This window comes from Didymosphaeria variabile, assembly GCF_027946475.1.
Source record: "Didymosphaeria variabile strain IMI 356815 chromosome Unknown scaffold_4, whole genome shotgun sequence".
Taxonomy (NCBI): domain Eukaryota; kingdom Fungi; phylum Ascomycota; class Dothideomycetes; order Pleosporales; family Didymosphaeriaceae; genus Didymosphaeria; species Didymosphaeria variabile.
The window spans coordinates 4636792-4659382 of record NW_026611623.1 but is presented as its reverse complement, the minus strand read 5'-3'; the positions used below and the strand labels follow the sequence as shown (position 1 = coordinate 4659382).

The window sequence follows — 22591 nt, the reverse complement described above, 5'->3', positions numbered from 1 at the left end:
CATTCATCCGTCAGACCAACAGCGAGACGTAACCTAAGCTGCGGACGCACGCCGCAAAGTCTGTATCCACATTCAATTCGTCCCTTGCCTTCCAGACGCTCTCCATAATCTCCAATGCTTTGCGCGCGGCTCCAAAAAGTCGATGGGGGACCAACGCATCTGCCATAGCCCGCAATCGGACCTCTTCAGCAGGTTCGCAAAGGCAGCCCACGAGACAGTATGGCCACACCATGGTCCGAAGCAGCTCAGGCGCCGGCATCCTCTCCAGCAGCACCAAAACCCTTGTTACATACTCGCGAATCCTAGCGCTCCCTGGCTGCCACCCAGAGACTGACATGGCGAGGTAGAGCAATGCGGCGTGCGCCCATACACGCGTGACAAACACGGCGCACCCACCCGGCATAGGCGGTAATTGATCGTTGTAGACGCTGAACAAGCCGAGCCGGTTGGACTGGGGTGTGTCCATTGCGGCGTCGAGGCGCGCGAGGTTGCCGAGTAGTGTCTGCTGAATGGCCGATGCGCGGGCAACCAGTTCCATCATGTCAAGCTTGCCAGCCTTTTTATAAGATCTCTTCCATGTGTCGAGTGCAGCTATCTCGCCCAGTTGCAAGATGACCCAGTTCTCGCAGCCTATAAAGTCCTCCAGGCTCAGCGGAGGTTTCTCGTCAGCGCCCCTGCCGTTCGTGAGCAGTCGAGCGTGATACTGCAGCAATTCAGGCGTTTCGCCCATGCAAATGCCGGCGATGATGTCGTCTACTATGAGAAGCGCCGAGTAGAATCGAAAAGCTGCCTGATCTGAATTCCAAGCCCCGCGCTGTTGACACCCTATAGCCCAGAGTGGATGTCCCATAAGGTCCAGTACATCGCAAAAATCAGGCAGCTCGCCGCCGTCTATAAAGTTCTCCGCAGCCAAGAAAATCTGTCTAAAGAGCGAGTTGGCCGCACCGAGGTGCTTCCGGCAGTTCTCAAAGTTTCCCACCGATATCTCGAACCGTTGTAGCTGGATAATGCTTCCCATAATCCGGGCTGTCTTAACTAGCAAGTCTTGCGTATTGGCTGAACCTACTGCCTGAAGATTGCGTTGGAGCATCGTAAATATCACACCCAGCTGCTTCAGCAGTTTTTCCCAAGCAAGCGTCTTGCATACATTATGTCCTGAAACAGTGCCATCCAAAGTTACTGAGACGAAATATGTGCTGAGGCACAGTGTAGTATGCCACATAGCTTGATCACTGACAACAAGTTCCAGAATCCAGGTACGTCCACCCTCAAGCAGCAGAGGTCTATAAAAGGGAAATAGGAACGGGAAGAAATGATCAAGGTAAAACATCAGGAAGCGACGGTCGAGCTCGGATTCCCCAGGTTTCCCATTAGGTGAGCTGCTTGTATACCACCCATCCAGCTTGTCCCAGGGTTCTGCATGGCCGTTGCTTGACGTTGACACAGTGCTAAGTAGCGTATCTGGAGAAGTCGTGCGAATACTTGAATCTGGCGTTGGCTCGATGGCGGTTGGCTCCACAACATCAAAGGACGAGATTCCGCGACGCCGCGCGGCAGCACTTCTGACCTGGCGCTTGACCTCTTCGGCTTTCTCTTTCTGCCCAAGACCATTGTCCATCCACGGTGGCTTCTCTTCCTCGAAATGGCAGGTGATCTGCAGCGTTGAGCAGTTCCTACACACTGGTCGTATCTCATCACACCGCTTCTTCCTCAAGCGGCATGTCCAACAGCCGTTGTAGCTCTTCATTGCGGCCGTAGTGATAGTGGGAATGTGAGTGCGGGGTTGACAGGCGGGAGTAATTGGGTGATGACTACTGGTACTATACGTGGGGGGCTTTGTCATCCGGATATGGTGCAAATGATACTCAAACGACTTTCTCAATGGGGGCCGATTAATTTGTTCAGGAGCGGTTAACGCGCGTAAAGCGACATTGAATGATCACCTGCGTTCGTAAGGGTACACAGTATCATAACCGCCTGTCAAACCACGTATACGTACTATGTATGCATGATACGAGACGCAAGGCGTCAGCGGGATGGCGTAGGTAGGAATGGGCCAGGCCGATCTTGTGCTTCTGCTTATTTGCGGGACGGTTGGGAATCAGTTCAGAGCGCAGGGGAGTTCGCAGCTTAGTGCCAGGCCGAAGTCCTCCATCTGCGTAGAAACCTCATTAGGCGCCCACCGAAGTCTTACCCTTTGGAGTCACGCGACGTGGCGCGTGGCAAGTGCTAAAGCTCGTGCATGGATAATTGCGTACAAGAGCGCTATTCCACTTTTGGAACCGCGCGCGTTTTTACGCTTCCAAGCTTCTACCACATATGAGGTCTCCTGAGTGATCTCATTATGGACCGGGCACGGAAGAATCGCGAGCGCTGACGCTGGTTCAGCGGCCAGCGCAGAAGCTTGTAGTGGTCAATTCCCTCCAACACTTCACAAGAACCTTCGATCTTGTGCCTGGGGAAAACCCATCGGGCTATGACTCGTGCAGCGTGGCTCCGGGCTTCCCAATCAATATGCTTTTAGACGCCGCTGGCTATGCCAGGATAAAGCGTCATCGCTGGCGCTCCCGATAGTTTACCCAGCCTGCGTTGCTTCAACCTCATTTATGATACGGGAGTATCGAGAAATTGATCTGTCGAGCATTGGAATAAGATCTCTTAGTTCGATAGATTAGGAATGCACAAACTTGGACTGTCCCAACGGCTTTAACCTCCGCATTCACATCCATAATAATCCTTCGCCGATGTTGTCTTGATAAGACGTCTTACTTTTGGACGCCCCGAAGAAGTCAAGCTTATATGTACACATCCTGTTTTCCAAAGGTATCCACAAATCGAAATGTGCATGTAGAAAAGCACCTGTCACTACCCAGTGTCCTCTGATCATGCTCAATCATCGGCGACATATTCTGCAGGTCTCGCACTGATATACGGAAGATAATCGAGATCGCTCCATGAGGTTTGATAGCCCGGACGAGTATCGCTGTGCTTGTAGGCAAAGTTGTGTCGCCGTATGTTGAAACCGATCCCCAGTATCCCACGGAGTATTTGCGATCTGTACGTGGCCGTATCGTCAAATGACCGCTGAAACTGGGGCACAATAGCTTTAGGCAGATGAGTTCGTCCGTTTCGCCCCTAAAACCAATTCCGCAAGACTTGCAAGATCGGCCGGGGGCGAAAGCAGGTGCTGACAGAATATGGCTGAATTGTAAGCACGTTGTCTGCAATCGATCGATGCGTTGAACACGTTTCGAGAATCCTGTCGATAGAGCTTTACATAGCGCGAGCGCGGAACACAAGCATACAGGTTCTTGAGAAATCTGTACCACGTGGCGGAGAAGATCGATTTCGGACGAATCGTAGTCAACCTCAAGGAATCGTCCTTCATTACACAAATAGCGCAACGAGTAGATACGGTCCCGTGCATAGAAGCATTGCTTAGATCGAAATTGTCTTAACAGGGTGAGCAAGGTCGGCGTGTCGCGAGGTGGTGAAATCGCATCGGCCCCTGCGTTTGCTTCCGCTTTCCTCCACCTCATATCATTTGCCAGCCTCCAAATGCCGTAGACTGGATGGTCTGTGGCATTTCCTGCAAGCCTCAACTCGACTTCCAGGGCATTTATGAGAGAGTTTTCTCCGGTTACGGCCAAGTCCAACTCTTCCTGGCCGAATAATAAGAGCACTCGATATGCCACAGCCAACTCTTGGGTAATCCAGGCTCGACTCCAGTAGAGCCTTATCGCGTTCAAGAACCTAATGCGTATCTCCGGCTCCAGATCCACGGGCTGATTTGGCCTTGAAATATCGCTGGAGTCGGCAATTGAAAAGCGCGTGGAGACAAGCCCGACCCAGTGTCTTCCAATGTCCCACAGAGCTTTCGAGCCAGACTGTTCAGGCAGGGAGATTTGAGATCGTAACGAGCTCAGAGGATTGAAAGCTAGACTACCGCATGGACCTAGCCATGCGACAACTTGTTTCGCGCGTAGATATATGTCTCCCATCTGTGAGACCTGGTGATTGCGTTCGTGAACGTTGCTCTGATCGATACACAAAGCATCGATCCAGAAGGGCTCGCCCACGTATTTGCGATGGGCTACCTGCAAGAAGTCGTAGAGATTTTGGTGTATCTGCACCTCTTTGCCATTTACGGTTATCGTTCCATAAAAAAGGCCATTCGAGGATCCCCAGACATACGAAAGACATGTGTATGCATTTTCCATCAGTTCGGTGGTCGTATGGAACATCTCGCACTGCACGAATCCATGTCTAGACCTTTTCGCAAGGACTATGAGGAGTCGGAAGGAAGCACTGTCGCGGTTTAGCTGGTCATAGTCAAGTGCCTTCGAGTCTACTTCGGCAGGCCCTTGTATCGCCATTTTCCTGGATCTTCGGGTGGCTCCAAAATCATATTCCGCCGATCGTTAAAGCTGTAAGATAACGCCGTTCCGCGTCAAGAAGACAAGATCGAGAGAGCCTGTGGGCGCGAAAGAAGATAGGTAGGCTGACAGGCAAAAATTACCTGCACTGCCTCGCTTCCCTGCATGTGCCTGCGCGTAAGCCGAAGCCACTGCATTGAACGCCTCCGTTTCAAGTGGCATAATTCGCCACTGAGGGAGCTGAGGATATCATTACAGTAACCCTTTTAGACGCCAGAACTCTCCGAGCCTGAAGCCGCCAGTTGTGCAAGTAGACAGACACGCACAGTGTGTTCGCAATGCAGTCGGTCACTTTGTACGTTAACTGCATCACATATCAGTGTCTATTTGCCCCTGAGGAGGACAAAAGATTCATTCAATGCTCAAGAGCTGTTGAATATTGGCTTCCTCTAACGTCAGGAGGAAGATTGGATGCGGAGGTTGCGCGTTCAGCCCTACATCGTATCGATAAGAAGTTGGTCCGCAAAGCTCGGACCAACTACTTCGTAAATTTGTCGCGAACTTCAATCGCGACTCCACCGAACATCACTGAAGCGTTTCCCCTCACGCCACCACCTGTGCTCCCTACGACCGAACGGTGCAGTACTTGAACGTACCATAAATTCACCAAACACAAGCGCAGTCAAACCCAGATACCACGAGCATCAAGCACTGTAATTCACGCCTTCTACAAGCGCAACTATGATCCGGAGACAAGCAAGAGAGCGTAGGGATTACCTATACCGAAGAGCCTTGACTCTCAGAGACGCAGAGTTGGCATCCAAGCGCGCTGCGCTCAAACAGAGTTTGGCAAGTGGGCGTCCATTGACGAAGGATCTTGCCGAGGACACGAACTTGCGCGCGGACTATAAATACGTAAGTTGCGTCCCGACACAATATATGTAGAGCAGTACTGACTCTATTGCAGGACGAATCACGCGCGGATCGAACAGTGGAAGAGGAGCTCGGAATCGACGATGAATATTCACAGTTGTCTGGGGTTGTAGATCCACGCATTCTGGTCACGACCAGCCGAGATCCTTCCAGTAGACTGAGCACGTTCGCAAAGGAGATACGGTTGCTGCTCCCGACGAGCATACGGCTGAACCGTGGTAATTTGATATTGGGAAACCTGGTGGGGAGCGCAAAGTCGAGCGGACTATCGGATGTAGTGCTTGTACATGAGCACCGCGGTACGCCGACAGCTATCTCGATCTCGCATCTTCCTCATGGGCCAACTGCATCTTTCTCCCTCCACAACGTCGTCCTTCGCTCGGACATACCTAATGCGTCGAGAGGCACGGTTTCGGAATCATATCGTAAGCTATATGCTAGCAGATACCATCGCGCTTTCACTGACGTATGGCAGCTCACCTGATCTTCGAAGGCTTTACATCAAAACTTGGAGAGCGTGTTACTACGATAATCAAGCATTTATTTCCACCGCGCGACGGCTCAGTCAAGACGGGCAACAGGGTTGTGACCTTCGTAAGTTTACAATTGGAGAACCATTAGCATCTCAGTCGCTGACGTTAAGTTTAGGTAAACCGTGAGGACAGCATCGAAGTAAGACACCACGTATACGTTCGCACTGGGTTCCAGAGTGTCGAACTCGCAGAAGTTGGCCCCAGAATGACGATGCGTCTTTTCGAAATAAGAAGCGGGACGCTGGACTCGAAAGAGGGTGACGTGGAGTGGCATCTCAATCAATATACACGGACGGGGCGGAAGAAGGATTACTTGTGAAGAGGCTTATTAGCCGGGGATATGTGAAGGTATCCCGAGGTCTTGTGTGAACCATGTGCTAAAATCTTGGAGGCGCTCGTGCGTAGATGATTGGGAGGGCACCAATGACTTGAGCTGGAGACGAAGACGATTGCGCATGTTGAGGAGGAGCTATGAGAGAAAAATTTCGACCTTCCACGGTCGACTGTAGTTGACAACGAAGTGGCGCATCGGGTCTTGGTAGAACCGAGCTCTTCGGAGCAGATAGATATATACCCCAGTTTTCAGGCCTGACATGCATAGTCATTCATGCGTTTTCGACTCCTGTCACGTCCATCCTCCCACGATTGCCTCGCATAGCGGCGAGTATTAAAGCGCGTCTTTCGGCATGCTTGTCCCATGGCTCCTTCGTTGTTCCCGTGACGCCATACTCCCTCCTATTCTAAGTTGATCATAGCCCACAGACCCTCGCAGCCTTTCAATCCACCTCCATAACCTCTCCCCCCGTCACCCTTGCGTTCCTCCCCACCACCGCCTTCCCCGCCTTCTTAGCCACCTTACTCCTCTCTTCCTCAACACTAAGCAAACTCCCATCCACCCGCAACACGCCCTTCCCCTTCCCACCCCTGACATCCCACTCCCGCACTCTAACCCTCATCGGTAACCCTTTCCTAATTTCATTCAGCTCCCCGTCCATCCACCACCCGCCTTCGTCCGCAACTAGCCCATCAAACCCCTTCTTCTTCTTATTCGCCTTCTCCGTATGCCATGTCCAGTCCGCCGGCAGACTCTCCTTGAGCACGGTAATAGCGAAAGTGTTAAGGTGCGCGAGCGTGATGTGCGTGGCAGATTGATGCGTGAGCGTCGCGTCTAAGTAACTATTGGGAGCAGGCCGCCAGATAAGCAGCGAAGCGGTGGCCCAGACGTAGGGCGCCATGTACTCGTCTACGCAGCGGGTGAGGACGACGCCTTCTTCTTGCTCTGCGATGCGTTCGAGGTCGTCTGCGTCTGCGTCTGCATCTCCGGCGTGTCTGCGACTTGACTTGTTGGCGGATGAGGAGGCGGTTTTGGGCGGTTGGGAGGAGAGCGAGACGTCTTCGTAGGCGAGGACAACGCCTTTGGCGGGAGGGTAGTAGCTTAGGAGGAGGGGGAGAAGACTTCTGCGCTGATGGCGGGGAGGGCGGAGTGTAGGCTGGTGGGTGGGAGGGGCACATATTGCGATATGCGCGTGACGTGAAGTAGATTGGTGTCGGGCTCCTCAATTGGCGCCATTGTGAGGGCCGTGGAAGGGATGTTGCGGTGTGGACGCGGATTGCGATATGTTGTGCTGTGTTGCTGTTGCGCGCAACAAAAAAAGTTGGAGATGTCGGAGGTAGCGAAGTCGAAACGCCGACGCTAAAACTGAGCGGTCTTGTCTAGTGAGCAAGCGACAAAAGAAGAGCATCAGGAGTACAAAAGTACGAATACAGTAACATGGGACTACGGAATCTTCAAATGCCAGATTTAGATTATCGAATGTAGCAGCACTTCCGCTGCGCTAACAATTGCATTCATCTGTAGCGTAGGCTACTCAGCCATACAGATAAGTCTATAAGCCCACCAAGTAATCAACCAAAGTCATCCAATATCATTCACCGTTCTCCAAGTCTTACATGCCGCAGCAGGGTATCTTGGCTCTACAAGACCAGGTCAGAGGTTTGAACACCAACTGACGTAGCGTGGGGTATGAGATTCTTGCGCTCAGCACTGCCATCACAAGTTCATCGTTTTCCCTTCTCCTGCTCCTTCCGCTGGATCTTCGTAGCCACACGCTGCAATGCCGTCCTGATCTCGCCCTTCTTGAACGAAGCAATGTCGTAGTAATTAGGAGCGATGTCCAACAGCCACTCGGCCTTGACAGACGTAACGGTGCGGATGTAGTTCTTAGTGGTGAGCACAAACTCGTTGTACACTACCCATTCGCTGTCCTGGCCAAGCACGGTGCTAGGGTGGAGCAAGACGTTTTGCTCATCCTTGACCGTGGTGTAAGTCTTGCCATTTCCCTCACGCTTAGCGACCTGCATAAAGAAACCGGCGACGAGCGCTCTCCGGATGTTCTCGTAGTACTTCTTGTTCTCGAACGATGTCGACATCAGCTCAAGCTCCTCGCGCTCCATTATGCGCTTGAGCTGCATGCGAACGTTGTCGGCCTGTTGCAGAGCACGATAGGAGAGGAAATGGTCGTGGCACCATTGCTTAGGATTTGCCTGTGCCTCCTCGCTCTTGAATGCGTGGTAGACGTTCAGCATCGTCAAATGGTCGCCATCAGGGTGCGCGAAGAGGTCCTTCATCTCATCTGCGCGCTTCCGGTTGGCAGCAGGGCGGACGAATATCTGCGGTACGGAGAGCAGCGCAGTGAGAGACAGGATCTCGTTCGAGCAATAAAACTCGGGTGAGGTGATCAGCATGACAGCCAATGCGGGATCGAGCGGGAACTGCGAGGCGAGCGACCCCAAAACAGTCAACTCGCCCTCGTCGTCCAAGCACGCCAAATAGTTCAACTCCTCAAGAGCGCGCATCAGCGTCTCTGGTGCGGGCGGGTCCATTAGATCGAAGTGGACGAGATCTTCAACACCCAATTTCTTCAATTCCAACACGGTGCTCGCCAAATTCGACCTGAGGACTTCGGGATACGTCTGCTCAATCAGCTCCTTCTTGAACGCTTGTTCGGTGTACAATCTGAAGCATTTTCCTGGCCTAGTACGACCCGCACGACCAGCTCGCTGTTGCGCTGATGCCTTCGATATTGGGGAAACAAGCAGCGACTCAACACGGATACGCGGATTGTACACCTTTTGTTTACTGAAACCGGGGTCAACGACATACACAATACCGTCAATGGTAAGCGACGTCTCGGCGATGTTTGTCGATACGATGACCTTACGTCCTGGACGTCCGCCGGGCCTGGTAGGCGGAGGCGCGGGGCTGAAGATCTTCTGTTGTTGCGCGGGTGGTAGCGTACCGTACAATGGGTACACAACAAGCGGTCCAGCAGCGTCTTCTCGAACTAAATCTTGCGCTTCCAAGTTGATCTTTCTGCAAGCATCCTCGATCTCCTCTTCGCCTGTAAGGAACAACAATATATCACCCTCGTCTTCGGTCGCGTGAATCTGCAGGACTGTTCGGAGCGAAGCCTCAACGTAGTCCCGCTCGGGTGCTGGGGTGTAAAAGATTTCGACGGGGTGGGTACGACCAGGTACCGCGAGCAGCGGCGCATTGTGGAAGTATTTCTGGAACTTCGTTGCATCGAGCGTAGCACTCATGATGATCAACTTCAGATCCTTGCGTCTCAGAACCACCTCTTTCAGCAGACCCATAAGAATATCCGTCGCAAGCGTACGCTCGTGGGCTTCGTCGAGGATGATGGTGCTATACCGGGTCAGGTTGTTGTCGTGCATGGCCTCGCGCAGCAACATTCCGTCCGTCATGTATTTCAGCATGGTGTTGGGTCCCGTCTTGTCCTCAAAACGAATGCTGTAACCGACCTCTTCTCCAAGCTCCACGTCCATCTCCTCGGCCACACGCTGGGCGACTGACATGGCGGCGACACGACGCGGTTGGGTACAGGCGACCATTTGCGCGCTTTTGTGAGGCATGTCGTCGAATAGCACGAACTGGGGAATCTGAGTGGTCTTTCCGGAACCAGTCTCACCGACGAAGACGAGGATCTGGCTTTCTTGGTACAGCTTGAGAAACTCATCCCTCTGCTTGTGGACTGGCAGATCCCTCCGCTTCTTCAATATGCCCATATATCTGTTCGACAGCGACTTGCCCGTAAAGGGATTGAGCGGGCCATCTTCGGCGGCGGATGCTTGCTTCGAGGTCGTCGCGTGGCGCTTGAAGTTGTAGAGCGCGTCGGCGGAGTTGGCTTCTATACGATTGTTAGTCAAGGCGATTCCACCATACAATGTCGACCACCCTGAAGTGCCATTTGGGTCAACACGCAGAGGCTTACTGTTACTGTCGTCGTTCCAGTGGGCAAGGTAAGGATTGCCCCCGGCGTCCTGCTTGCCGTTTCCGTTCTCCATCTTCGCGCGCTTGGTGCTGCTGTTGCCGTCTTCGCTCGTGAGCTCGCGCTTACTCGCCATTTTGCAGATGTGGCGGGGATCGCGGCGATGATGATGTCCTTCAACTTTTTTGCGACGGCAGAACGTTAGCTAACCCCAACTGTCCTAGCTAGGCAGGCGCATCACGTGCCACCATTAGCTTTAGGGTCGCTCTGCCCAGTTCAAGATTGGTCATGAGCTTGTTGAAAAGGTAGATATCTTCATGAGTCGATCGCAGGGCGACTTGCTCTAGGATGTGTTTTTCAAATCGTGACTCGATGCTGTGTGGTCGACTTGAAGGTTGTCGCGAGAGTGCTTGAGGGTCCACAGCTTCAGGGCCTTCCTGCAGGGTCTGCTCAGTTTCTCAAAGGACGCTGCGCCGAGGCCGACGCGACGGGACAGCACACCGATTTTGGCGCGAGGGACGACAAACTCTTTCAGGCACCATGTAGTGATAGACAGAGTTTGCGATTTGCTCGCTACCTTCACCTTCCCCACTCCGCATCGATAATTTAGGCCGACTGACCGCAGTTCGGCCATCCTACCTCCGCCCCGCCCCCACCATGGCCGACTACAGCATGGAGGAAACGCGTCCCTTGTTCTATATTGGAGAGCACGAGACGAAGCGACCGCTGCCTGTGACGGCGGAGCTTGTACATCATGCGCAGGATCTCGGGGTAAGTCCCATTCTCTCTATAGAGCTTGTGCGCATATTGCGCTGCGCCAAAATTTTGTGGACGTCTTAGAGAAATTCTAGCATTCAACACATAGCTTCAAGACCACATGAAAAGCCATATGAGCAGGTGAAGCAAATGCTTACACATCACAGTATGACATGCTCACGACCCCGATCACGAACGATAACTTCCACTCGCGCGTTCTCAGCCTCTTGAGCTCGTACACACATGCCACCCGAGGCTCGGCTCAGGCACAACCGCTCCCATTAATACCCGCGCTCGAGAACGTCGATACCCCTCTGGTGCCGGATCACCTCATATCACAGCTCATTGCATTCACAAGCTCTTGGATAGACCTTGGCTCTTCAGACCCTGTCATTGCGCACCTTTCACGACAGGTCTTCAACTTGGAAGTCGCATATGCAGCATTCTGCGGAGTCGTTACTCTTGTGGTGCCTGGGCCGCGGGCTGCGAACGGAACCAATGGTGTCGCCCAGTATGCGCGAGCGATCAAGGAGGCGCTTGCCATAGGAGCATATGTTCAGCTTCATATCATAATGCCCGTGGATTACTCCAAGGCCTCCGAGGAAGAAGAACTGGGCGACCTAGCACAATTTGTGCGGCCAGAGTATGCTCAGACAGCCAATACTCAGGCGACTAACTCCTTTGCTGCCTGGGATGCGTGGAACTCGATTCGCACTATCTGTAAATACAACAGCAGACTATCAGTTGGTAAGACCACATTGTTTTGTCTTACAGACACCCATTTCGGAGAACATGGTTGCACTTTTATCTCATGGCATGTTACTCCATGCATTACACCAAACCGAGGGATCTGACGGTCGTCCATCAACGGCCGTATATCTTTTCAGCTGATTTATGTGTGGTACGCATGCTTGGGGGACACACCATGAGTGCATTTGTAACAACGCTCGACCGATCTATTCACACGCTACGGTTGATAGCTAACCTGTCTACAGCTCTCGATCTTCCCAAGAAACTTCCATCGCTGGCTCTGCAGTCCAGATGGTACTCTGAGCCGGTGCGGCTATTCATCCTGTCAGCGAAGGCGTTCATACCCAACGAGAAGGGCAGCTGGGTACTGCACAAGACATCACAGTTATTCATCATGCGTTGCATGCGTTTGAAGACGACGCCATGGCTTCTTCTCGCGGATATTGGCCCGATCCCTGGTGTGGACGACCCAGAAGCGGAGTTCGAATACTCCGCAGGCTACCTCTCACCCGGCGCAGCAGCCGATGCTCCTAGTCCGGGCTCGTCTGCGAGTGCAGCCCCCACTCCGGCCGAGGCAGCACAGGTAGCAAGGAAAGCTGGAAAGAAGAGCAGTAGCGACCCGACGCCGTACTTGAGTTACTTGCGCTATATGCAGCGCAATCAGCCTCCTGCGACACAGCTCGAGCGTTTCGGCGATAATTTCCAGGATTACCTCCAGAGCCCTCTCCAGCCGCTGGCAGACAACCTTGAATCGATCACCTACGAGGTCTTCGAAAAGGATCCCATCAAGTACGCGTGGTACGAGGAGGCCATTGCCAGAGCCCTCGAGGACTGGCGGGACCAGCAAAAGTCGACAAGCTCCGAAGACGGTGCTGTGGTAATTGCTGTGGTAGGGTCTGGTCGTGGTCCGCTGGTCACTCGTGCCTTGAATGCGAGTGTGCGCACTGGTGTACCTGTTCGCGTCTATGCCATCGAGAAGAACCCCAATGCGTATGTGGTGCTTCTGGGTCATAACCGGAATATCTGGGGTGGCCAGGTCACTGTCGTGAAGACGGACATGCGCGCTTGGAAAGGACCAGTCAAGCCTGATGGAACATCCGGCAACGTGGACATCCTAGTGAGCGAACTGCTCGGCAGCTTTGCAGATAATGAGCTGTCTCCCGAATGTCTTGACGGCGTTCAACACGTGCTCAATCCCGACCACGGCATCTCCATCCCAGCGAGTTACACAGCGCACATGACGCCCATCGCAACGCCCAAACTCTACGCCGACGTTTACTCACGGGCTACCCACGGCGGCGATGCGAGCGCCTTCGAGATCCCCTGGGTCGTAATGTTCTCTCAATTCGACTACCTGTCCATCATGCCAAACCAGCCTCAAGTCGCTCCCCAGCTATCCGACGGCCGAAAGATGCGAGACTTCGATCTGAACCCTCCGCTCGAACCTCTCGTGCACACAGCTTGGGAATTCACACACCCACAACCCCCAACTGTTCTCGCCCAGTCATCGCTCCGCCGCGGGGGTTCCGCCGTTGGTGGTGGCGGCGGCCTCGCTGGTGGAGACGGCGCAAACGAACACAACTTCCGCCACTGCAAGGTCACGTACCCGATCCAAGAGCAGGGCGTATGCCACGGTCTCGCGGGATACTTCGAGACAGTGCTGTACAGCGGGTCGCAAGGTCCGGTGGAGCTGAGCACGAACCCTGTTACCATGGATGCGAAGAGCAAGGACATGATATCGTGGTTTCCAATCTTCTTTCCGTTGAAGGTATGTCGAGGTTTTTATTCCTTGGGTGAAGATGAGGCTAACAAGGACAGACGCCCATCCATCTTCCCTCGAACTCCGAACTCGAAGTGAGCATGTGGAGGCAGACTGACGACCGAAAGGTGTGGTACGAGTGGCTTGTGGAGGCTTTCACGACGATCGGTGGGCAGCGCATCCGGTTGGGTATCTCGGACTTGCATTCGAGTAAGAGCAATGGGTGCTTGATGTAGGCGCCATGATTACGGCTCTGGTCGGTGTGACGCAGCACCATGTGGATAAAAACTTTCCAGCTCCTTGTATATGGTACCATCGCTCGGTGTTACGCCCAGCACGATGGCCTCGTAATTAAAATAATATTATAGTTCCTCCAGCGATCCAATTACTTCTCGGAACTCGAATCGCCCATCAAGAACTCCTGCTACCAACAAGCTTGAGAGATATAATTCAATTCGTGCCGCTTCCGCGTCGAACGGCACAACCACTGCCGTCCTCAAGTACTTCCAGACGTTTGTAGCTAACATCCCGCCATGGCAGCAATGCCTCCGCCTGTCGCTGCCAGTTTATTCTTCTTCTTCTTCTTGTCCTTCTTCATCTTGGCGTATTGCTCTGCGGCGTAGGCGTCGTAGGCTGGGTTGCCTGCGCCGACTTGTTGGGCGTTTGGGTCGTGGGAGGGCTTGGAGGAGGTGCAGCCCATGATGGGAGATGTGAGAGATCAAGATTTTAACAGGGCTGTGGTTGATGTCTGCTAGATGGTAGACTCTGTTCGTCGTATTAGAAAAATGTATGCTGCGACTGAATAGGCTGGGAGAATATGGTACCTAATGAAAAGCAAGGCTCGGAGAGTTCAAATAACCGAGTTTGAATAGTCGTTGCAGTCGTCCGAAATTCAGAGATGCACTTTTTCCTGACTATTTGTGACCTTACTTTATTATAGTCCCTGACTTTGGGGTCGATGTCAGGCTAGCTATCTGCTCCATCAATCCTCTATATAATGCCAGTCCTTCCCGCTCCTCTCCCTCGCCTACAATTCCAATCTTCATTCGACATCGTGAATATGCTCGAAGCGTTGAGGGCATCACCCAGCGAGCGAATAGCGATCAAGCAGCCTTGCATCCAGCCCTGCACCAAGACCTTTCCGGTAAACCAACTAATCGAAATGGCTATATACAACCTAATCCGCCAGGAACAGGATCAAGTCGAGTCAAACAGCAAATACGCAGGATGCGAATGACATCATACCCTCCCTCCATGCAAAGCGCTTGCATGCATCACCCGCACGTACCACTGCGGAGATGAACCTCGTCCTCCACACGGCTGTCGACTTCCTTCGCTGCCCTCCTTCGGAAGGTTGCAATGCGCAAACAACCATGTATTCCTCCGGCGAGGCTGCGCCACATGACATGTCTCCGTGCAGGGTTGCGAGCAGGCATGCAATCTGGGTCAGTCCACAGGCGCCCGAGCGCGACCACTCAACGTTCATACACGTGTCTTGGCAGCACGCCGTTATGCCCGTTGACATGGGGCAGCCTACGACCATACCCACGTTTTCGCCTCTGGATTTCGAGCACTGTTTCATACGCCATGGGCAAGGCGGAGGGTACTCGTGCAATTGGCAGAGGGTTTACTAGAAGTGCTTGGCTGCAGGTCCCGCTTGGGCGACTGTACGTGTGGCGGCATTGCGTTTGTACAAAACTTGCGGAATGTCGTGAATGTTTGGGAGTCACCGCGGAAATCGTCCCTCGCTGCTGTTTTGCTTCTGTTCTGTTCTTGAGCCCATTGCTAGTAAATCCACGGCCATTTCGCACAAGAGCATAGAGGTCTGGAAACTGCAACCGCAAGAGTTGGAAACAACTACCACATCGCGCGATCGTGCGTATTGCTCGAACGATCCTGTTTGCAGGTGTCGAGTTGAATTCACGGGATCTTCTACACCGCTCTTCAACTAAACTGCTTATTGTTAGCTGAAGCCTCCGCCAGCAGCATATCTTTACGAGTGCTGCCGCTTCCGCACTCCTGCCCTTGTTCAACCTTCAACCCGCGCCGGAAGGACGTCGCAATGGGCAACAAACCAAGCGCGGTGGAGAGCTGCTTAATCTCTGCAGTAGGAAACGACAAGAGCCTGGTAGCAGGACAATCCACAATCGGATACCAGCTGTCGCACGTAAAGCCGTACAATCTCGATATCCCTGTGAATCCCTCCGCGGTCACGTACCCCAGGTCGTCGGAGCAAGTCGCCGCTATCGTCAAATGCGCCGTCGACAACAGCATCAAAGTGCAACCCCGCTGTGGTGGGCACAGCTATGCGAATTATGGTATTGGCGGTGAGGATGGCTCCATCGTCGTGGATATGAAGAACTTCCAGCAGTTTAGCATGGATAAGACGTCGTGGCAAGCTACCATCGGAGGCGGCACCCTCCTCGACGACGTTACTAAGCGCCTTCACGACAACGGCAACCGAGCCATGGCCCATGGCACTTGCCCACAAGTCGGCATCGGAGGACATGCTACCATCGGAGGTCTCGGACCCAGTTCGCGCATGTGGGGATCAGCACTTGACCACGTCGAAGAAGTTGAAGTCGTGCTCGCCAACTCATCCGTCGTCCGCGCATCGGAGGACCAGAACGCCGATGTATTTTGGGCGCTCAAGGGCGCAGGAGCAGGGTTCGGCATCATCACCGAGTTCAAGGTCAGGACGCAGGCCGAGCCTGACAAGACGACGTTGTACAGCTATGGTATCCAAGCTGGCAACGCACAGGATAAGGCGACTGCCTTCAAGAAGTGGCAGAAGCTCATCTCGGATCCGGATCTCTCGCGCAAGTTTGCATCGCAGTTCATCATGACGGAACTTGGCGTCGTGGTCACGGGCACGTACTTCGGTCCGCAGGAAGAATTCGACAGCTTGAACATCTCAAGCCGACTCCCCGACGCTGACGAGAGTGTCATCGTGTTAGACGACTGGCTCGGTGTAGTCGGGCACTGGGCAGAAGACTTAGGTGCGCCTTCCCACATCCACTCACATCTCTCCCTCCCATACAACCTCCCGATACTAACTCCACCCAGCCCTCGACCTCGCCGGCGGCATCCAATCCCACTTCTACGCCAAATCCCTCGCGTACACCGCAGACGACCTCCTGTCCGACACCGCCGTCGACACCCTCTTCAAATACGTCGACGAATCCGACAAAGGCACCCTCGCCTGGTTCCTCATCTTCGACCTCGAAGGCGGCGCCACAAACGACGTCGCGCCGGACGCCACCGCGTACGCCCACCGTAACGCGCTCTTCTACCACCAAGCCTACGCCGTCAACCTCTTCGGCGCCGTGGACGACACCATGCGCGATTTCCTGACTCGCTTGAACAAGGTCGTTACGGATGCGCTGGGGCATGATCTTGGGGCTTATGCGGGGTACGTGGATCGGGCGCTGGGGGAGGATGGGCCGAAGATGTACTGGGGGATAATTTGGAGAGGTTGGAAAGGATTAAGGGGTGGTTGATCCGGGGATGTGTTTCATAATCCGCAGAGTGTGCGCCCGGAGGCTTAGGTGGCTGGTCCGGGCAGAGCGCTTTCGGATGGGTGGAGGGTGGGGGAAAATTGGGTGGTGGCATTTGGGATGGATGGGAATACTGCTGGGCGGAGATACCCTTTTCTAGTTCATATCGATATAATCGTGTGCGTGGTCTCTTCGTGTGTGTTATCTGTGAAGTTAGTGACTTGAGCCTGGTCGATAAAGATGCAGGTGGTGTGGTTCTTTACAACTTTCCTGACGGAGTGGACAGGAACACCATCCACCAATTCAGGTTGCCTCAACTTCAACCCCCCAAGTACGAAACCAGTAACTTTATATCAACAGATTATCCCAATTAGCTCACTATGTATGAGATGTCTGATCCAGTGTCGTTCCAATGAGTCAAGTTCTATATTCTCCATACCGGCGAGTATGAATCTAAGCCCATGATGGCCCAGCCAACGCTTAATACTCAGTTAGCATGTCAACATTTGGCCAAAGCTGAACGGACATTAGATTACCTATGACACTGGAGACGACACCAACTATATCCAAGACAGAACAGGGTGGGATGTTTTGACGTTGCTCTTGAGCTACTTCACCCGTAGATAAGCTCGGATCAGGCTAGCTCAGAGCCTCTCCAAGTAGAATCACTGGCACTCGGTATTGACAGCTTCCGATTGGGAGAGCGCTTAAAGCTAATGGAAGATTCTACTCCGGTGAGCGAGGGAATTGATTTTGCATAATTACCTTACTGAGAAATTAGTGAGAGCGGGCATGTACAACCCAAGTAATCTTTGGTAGTTATGGCTGTGCTGCAGCCTTACCTATAGCTATGTACGGGTGCTCCGACGCGATCTTCTTTCTAACGTTATGCAAACATTCCTAGTTGGGGCAGCGGTTTTCCAGGCCCACCATGCCCAGCTGACACGCACGGGCACTATGCCTTATTCGCCCGACCTGCATGAACCCACTGTTGGAAAGACCAAGTTCCCAGTACCTGGATACTAATTTCGTCAGCTAAAGGGGCGAAAATGATCTTTCGATCCAGAAGCCGTTCAATGTGTATATTTGGTTACTTACATTTTAGGCTGCTTGGGATGCCTTATGGTTCGGACTACCACCGCAATGAAGCAGAGATATAAGAAGCATCTGCATGTTTTCATCAGTGTTTCCATTGACAAGATTCATTTGGTGTGGCTATCTCTAAAATTTCATTAATTATGGCTCGTCAGCTACTTTCCACAGCACTTATCCTTTTACTCTTCAACGCTACCGCCACATTTGCGCAAGAAAACACTACCGCCGCAAACACGCAAGAAGCTCCTGATACTGCGGTAGCAGGGCAGAAACACAATGTAGTCTTTATCCTCACGGACGATCAAGACCAGCGCATGGACTCTCTCAGCCACATGCCCAAGGTGCAAAAGCTTCTCATCAATGAAGGCACTCATTACCAGCGACACTACGCACCGACCGCGCTCTGCTGTCCCGCACGCGTTAGTATCTGGACAGGTCTCCATGCACACAACCACCAAGTGACAAGCGTGAGTGGCAAATGGGGCGGTTGGACTAAACTCGTAGAGCGAGGCTTGAACAACAAATATCTCCCGATTTGGCTGAGGGAGCATGGGTATAAGACGTATTATTCGGGCAAATTGTACAATGGAATGAGCGAGGAAAATGGAATTGAAAAGATGACCGCGAAAGGATGGACCGAAGCTGTACGTATTGCGCCGCGCTCCAACCGAGGGCTGTCCAGGCTTTGAAGTGGCTAAGTCAAGCTTGCAGCAATTTCTATGTGGACCAGGGACGTATCAGTACTATAATCCTTCCTTTCAGCACGTCAATTCAAGCAATTGGAACCACCCGAATAAGATTGACAAGTCGTTCGAAGGCCAATATACCACGACCAAGGTTGGTGACTACGCCTCCGGGTGGTTGAAGAACGCTGTTAAGAAAGATGACCCTTTCTTTCTGGCAATTGCACCGGTTACGCCGCACGTTGAGACTGGGAAGACTCATGGCCCCCCAGTGCCGGAGAAGAAGTACAAGGGTACTCGACCCAATGCTCATGTTCCCCCCGCAGACAACTTCAATCCTCAAAAAGTATGTTATCCCTTGCTTGGACTCTCCTTCTAAGGAAATGAAGTTGCCTGACGAAATAACAGAGGTCGGGCGTCAATAAAGTCTGGGACCTCGACCGTTTGAACGATAATCAGGAAAAAGAACTTAACGACCACTATCAAGCCCGCACCGAAGCACTTCTTACCGTTGACGACATTGTAGAGGACGTCTATGACACTCTCAAGAACAGCGGCAAGCTCGAAACTACATATATCATCTACAGTAGTGACAACGGATTCCATCTAGGACAGCACCGTCTCGGAGCTGGCAAAAAGTTTTCTTTCGAAGAAGACACAAACGTACCTCTCATCATCCGTGGGCCAGGTGTTCCGGCGGGAAGAAAAACGTCAATCGTGACTGCTCACGTTGACCTTTCGCCTACGATTTTGGAGATGGCGGGGATGAAGCAACGTGCCGACTTTGATGGCAGGAAGATACCAATCACAGATGCAGACCTGACTAAAAGAGAGAACAACGATGCCGATGAGTATGCCAACGTGGAATTTTGGGAGGGCGCATCGTTCAATTGTGAGTCTCTTTTCAATGTTACGTATCTGAGCAAGTTACTAACGTTCTCTAATTACAGTCAACACAATCAACGGCAACCACCCCAAGGGCAAATTCGTCAACTCATACAAGTCCCTCCGCCTCGTCGGCAAAGGCTACGATATCTCATACACAGTGCACTGCCACAAAAACGCGCACGAACTGTACAACCTAGCGAACGACCGCGTCCAAATGAAGAACCTCCACCCTAATGCTCCGGCCCCACTAAACGGAAAGAATGCTTTCGACTCCGGGGAGACCACACTGGCAGGATTCCCTATACCAAAACTTCTCAAGCGCATCGATGCCGCACTGCTTGTGCTAAAGTCATGCAAAGGAACTGCAATCCCGTGCTACAAGCCTTGGGCGCAATTGCACCAGATTGGCCAAGTCAACAGTCTGCATGATGCCATGGCCGATCAATGGGATGAAAAGTACGATAAGATGTATGAAGAGTACAAGGTTGGGTTTACGAAGTGTTTCAAGAATGGGAAGGTTGACATTGGGGCGGAGGGACCGCAGTGGACGGCGGACGGTCCTTCTGCTGGGAGCAATGCTATGGTACTGTTTAGCAACAGCACCGATCCGGATCAATGGTCGACATCGAGTAATGGGACGGACGTTGACGAAAGCTGGTTTGTTGGGAAAGACGGGGAGGAAGAAGGTTTGTGGGATGATTGGGAGTGAGCCGTTATAGGGGAGAGAAGTGGAAGGGAGGGATGGTCGTGGGGGTACAGCCTGTAATGTGTTTGCACTGTGGGTTGTTCAAACATGGATGGTTAGAATTCTGCCTTTCATGATCGGTTTGACCTTTCGGTATCAATCTACGAAATATAGTGCTATCCTTCAAACGATGGCACTGAATCGCTTAGCAAGTTCGTGAAATCTGGAGACGGTGAGACAAGGCTTACAAAGGCATGAAAAGCCATGCGTTGTCTATCAGAGGTACGATAAACGGGCAGGGCTGCATCTGTATATTTGGTTTAGCCTCGTTTTACACGATTGATGTCCTCGCCTTTGCTCTCCGACCCGTCTTCCGCTTGGATCTATCCCTGATAGCATAAACCCATTCACCAACGAATCGATAAGAGAAAAGAAGTGCCAACACGATGGAGGTACCCATCACCAATCCTACTACTAGTATGCTTATCCATTTACAGAACTGCCAGAAGCCCCGCCACTTGACATCGGCATCGGCATCGGCCAGAAGCAAGGTATCACTAGCCGCGATCACCTGCATGGCTGAGAGTACCACACTGAACATCCCAAAGATGAACAACAACGGAGCAAAGAACTGAGAGAAATATGAACCGTATTGGGAGTAGCGTCGGCGAAAATAGAATTTGCGTAAAAAGATTTTACAGTAGAAATTTAGCCGAGTAAGACGTAGTTCACCGTATTGATAGCGATCGGAAACGTCCACGTCAGAGACTGTCATGGCGACGTTTGACATCAGGTCGCTGAACCCGGTCCATGTGATATCAGGGGAGATCAAACGTTCGTCTTGGGCGATACGAAAATCTGACTCGTGTTTGATCAGATGTTTATAGGTGCGCAGAAACCCGAGAATTGAGGGTATTAGGCGTTGTCGTTGGAGGACATGTTTGCCGTCCGATGAATTGCACAACGTCGTATTACATCCACTTTCGTGGAGATAGTTCGACCAAAAGGCGTAGGACAGAAGATATGGAGGAAGTGGCTTGATGAAAATCCGATCAGCAACCCAAACGAGGTGCAGCTGTGGGTCTTCGGTGACCAACACTTGGCGATTTTTCACTTTTTGTCGATGAAGCGTCGATATGTTAGCGCTGGACTGCATGGACATCAACCACAGTCTAGGTGCTAATTTTTCCAGATCCGGCGGGTAGAACTCTCGCTCTAGATGCTTCCATAAGCCAGGGTGATCATCGACTCGTACGTCAGGCTGGCCTGGAAGTCGCATGATCTTCCTGGTATTGACATCTTGGACATTATCGAGTTCAAAATTCAATTGAAGTTCTTCTGGGAACGGAACACTATATAATCCAAGTTCAGATTAGCACTGTTACTTCTATCAGGAAAACACGTTATCATACCCAAATGCACCAGTATTGGGGGTCATTTCACATTCAAATCGTGGTCAATACCTGTGTGGAGGGTAGAAGAAGTACGTTCCATCGCGGGGATGTTATTCAAATGTGACCGAATGATTTGTACCACATGATTGACGTGGCAAGGTGGGGCAGTACACTTGCTTTGGCTAAGCGTACACTATTGGCTATGCAGTACGCCCAGGCGTGCAGTGGAGTTGCCACTGAAGGCTCAGCTGATCAAGGATCTCCACCAAAGCGTGGTGTTTTCGTCATTCGATGTGATTCACAGCCTGGCCATGTCAGATACTTGGTAGTCGCACATCCGCGATGATGCACATGAAAGTAGGGGGTAAAGGGGTGTTCGAGATAGATTACACCATGGCGTGCAATTCAAAGTTCATTGGCGGAATGACCGAGTGAATCTTGTACTAGTACATTTGACATGTTCTAAGACTTGTAGAAACTCAACAACACTTGAGTCCTGGAGCAATGGAAGAAAAGGGTGAAGTATTGTCATTTCTAGTACAGCATCATCGCGGACCGTCAGATGTTTGTTACCAATGCCCCAGCCTTTTCGTTTGCAGCGGCCACTCAAGTGCAGTCGCTTCATTTACCATGTGCTCTGAGATGAGACTCGCAATCTATCTTAGGCATACAATAAGGCCTTTGTGCATTAGTTGTGAGAATACTGTTACAACCTCCCGTTAGTTTCTTGTCACTAGGACACTTGCCCTCCGTACATAGTGGGACGCACACCTTCCTACTATCGCCGGGGGTACAACCTGGTACTTTCACACAGTCCATCCTTAAACCGTCAATTACCACGCAATCTTTAGGGACCTTACATTTCTTGCCCGTGGTTTGTATTATTACCTCGAGTCTGTTGAATCCTTGAGTTCCCTCTTTGCCTAGCTCAATAACATCCTCATTGAGCTGTT

At 52.2% G+C, this 22591-nt stretch overlaps 8 protein-coding genes across 8 annotated transcripts; 5 read left to right on the top strand and 3 right to left on the bottom strand.

Moving 5' to 3' along the window:
- Nucleotides 1–10: 10 nt before the first annotated feature.
- Nucleotides 11–1398, bottom strand: N0V89_006431 (uncharacterized protein; the record flags this gene model as incomplete). Its single annotated transcript, XM_056215201.1, has 2 exons — nucleotides 11–1155; nucleotides 1392–1398. 2 exons carry the CDS (start codon nucleotides 1396–1398, stop codon nucleotides 11–13), a joined length of 1152 nt encoding a protein of 383 aa, XP_056072468.1.
- A 3719-nt stretch (nucleotides 1399–5117) lies between these two features.
- Nucleotides 5118–6161, top strand: IMP4 (snoRNA-binding rRNA-processing protein imp4; the record flags this gene model as incomplete). Its single annotated transcript, XM_056215200.1, has 4 exons — nucleotides 5118–5291; nucleotides 5344–5734; nucleotides 5785–5903; nucleotides 5958–6161. The coding sequence occupies 4 exons, from the start codon at nucleotides 5118–5120 to the stop codon at nucleotides 6159–6161; spliced, it is 888 nt and encodes a 295-aa protein (XP_056072467.1).
- Nucleotides 6162–6618: 457 nt separating this feature from the next.
- Nucleotides 6619–7412, bottom strand: N0V89_006429 (uncharacterized protein; the record flags this gene model as incomplete). The annotated part of the gene is made up of 2 exons (XM_056215199.1): nucleotides 6619–7305; nucleotides 7353–7412. 2 exons carry the CDS (start codon nucleotides 7410–7412, stop codon nucleotides 6619–6621), a joined length of 747 nt encoding a protein of 248 aa, XP_056072466.1.
- A 488-nt stretch (nucleotides 7413–7900) lies between these two features.
- Nucleotides 7901–10267, bottom strand: PRP43 (DEAH-box ATP-dependent RNA helicase prp43; the record flags this gene model as incomplete). The annotated part of the gene is made up of 1 exon (XM_056215198.1): nucleotides 7901–10267. The coding sequence occupies one exon, from the start codon at nucleotides 10265–10267 to the stop codon at nucleotides 7901–7903; it is 2367 nt and encodes a 788-aa protein (XP_056072465.1).
- A 1545-nt stretch (nucleotides 10268–11812) lies between these two features.
- Nucleotides 11813–13632, top strand: N0V89_006427 (uncharacterized protein; the record flags this gene model as incomplete). The annotated part of the gene is made up of 3 exons (XM_056215197.1): nucleotides 11813–11816; nucleotides 11883–13405; nucleotides 13456–13632. The coding sequence occupies 3 exons, from the start codon at nucleotides 11813–11815 to the stop codon at nucleotides 13630–13632; spliced, it is 1704 nt and encodes a 567-aa protein (XP_056072464.1).
- Nucleotides 13633–15458: 1826 nt separating this feature from the next.
- On the top strand, nucleotides 15459–16896 carry N0V89_006426 (uncharacterized protein; the record flags this gene model as incomplete). The annotated part of the gene is made up of 2 exons (XM_056215196.1): nucleotides 15459–16395; nucleotides 16463–16896. The coding sequence occupies 2 exons, from the start codon at nucleotides 15459–15461 to the stop codon at nucleotides 16894–16896; spliced, it is 1371 nt and encodes a 456-aa protein (XP_056072463.1).
- A 1235-nt stretch (nucleotides 16897–18131) lies between these two features.
- Nucleotides 18132–18677, top strand: N0V89_006425 (uncharacterized protein; the record flags this gene model as incomplete). Its single annotated transcript, XM_056215195.1, is given in 2 exon segments — nucleotides 18132–18138; nucleotides 18157–18677. The coding sequence occupies 2 exon segments, from the start codon at nucleotides 18132–18134 to the stop codon at nucleotides 18675–18677; spliced, it is 528 nt and encodes a 175-aa protein (XP_056072462.1).
- Nucleotides 18678–19518: 841 nt separating this feature from the next.
- On the top strand, nucleotides 19519–20268 carry N0V89_006424 (uncharacterized protein; the record flags this gene model as incomplete). The annotated part of the gene is made up of 2 exons (XM_056215194.1): nucleotides 19519–19522; nucleotides 19622–20268. The coding sequence occupies 2 exons, from the start codon at nucleotides 19519–19521 to the stop codon at nucleotides 20266–20268; spliced, it is 651 nt and encodes a 216-aa protein (XP_056072461.1).
- Between the last annotated feature and the right edge of the window lie 2323 nt (nucleotides 20269–22591).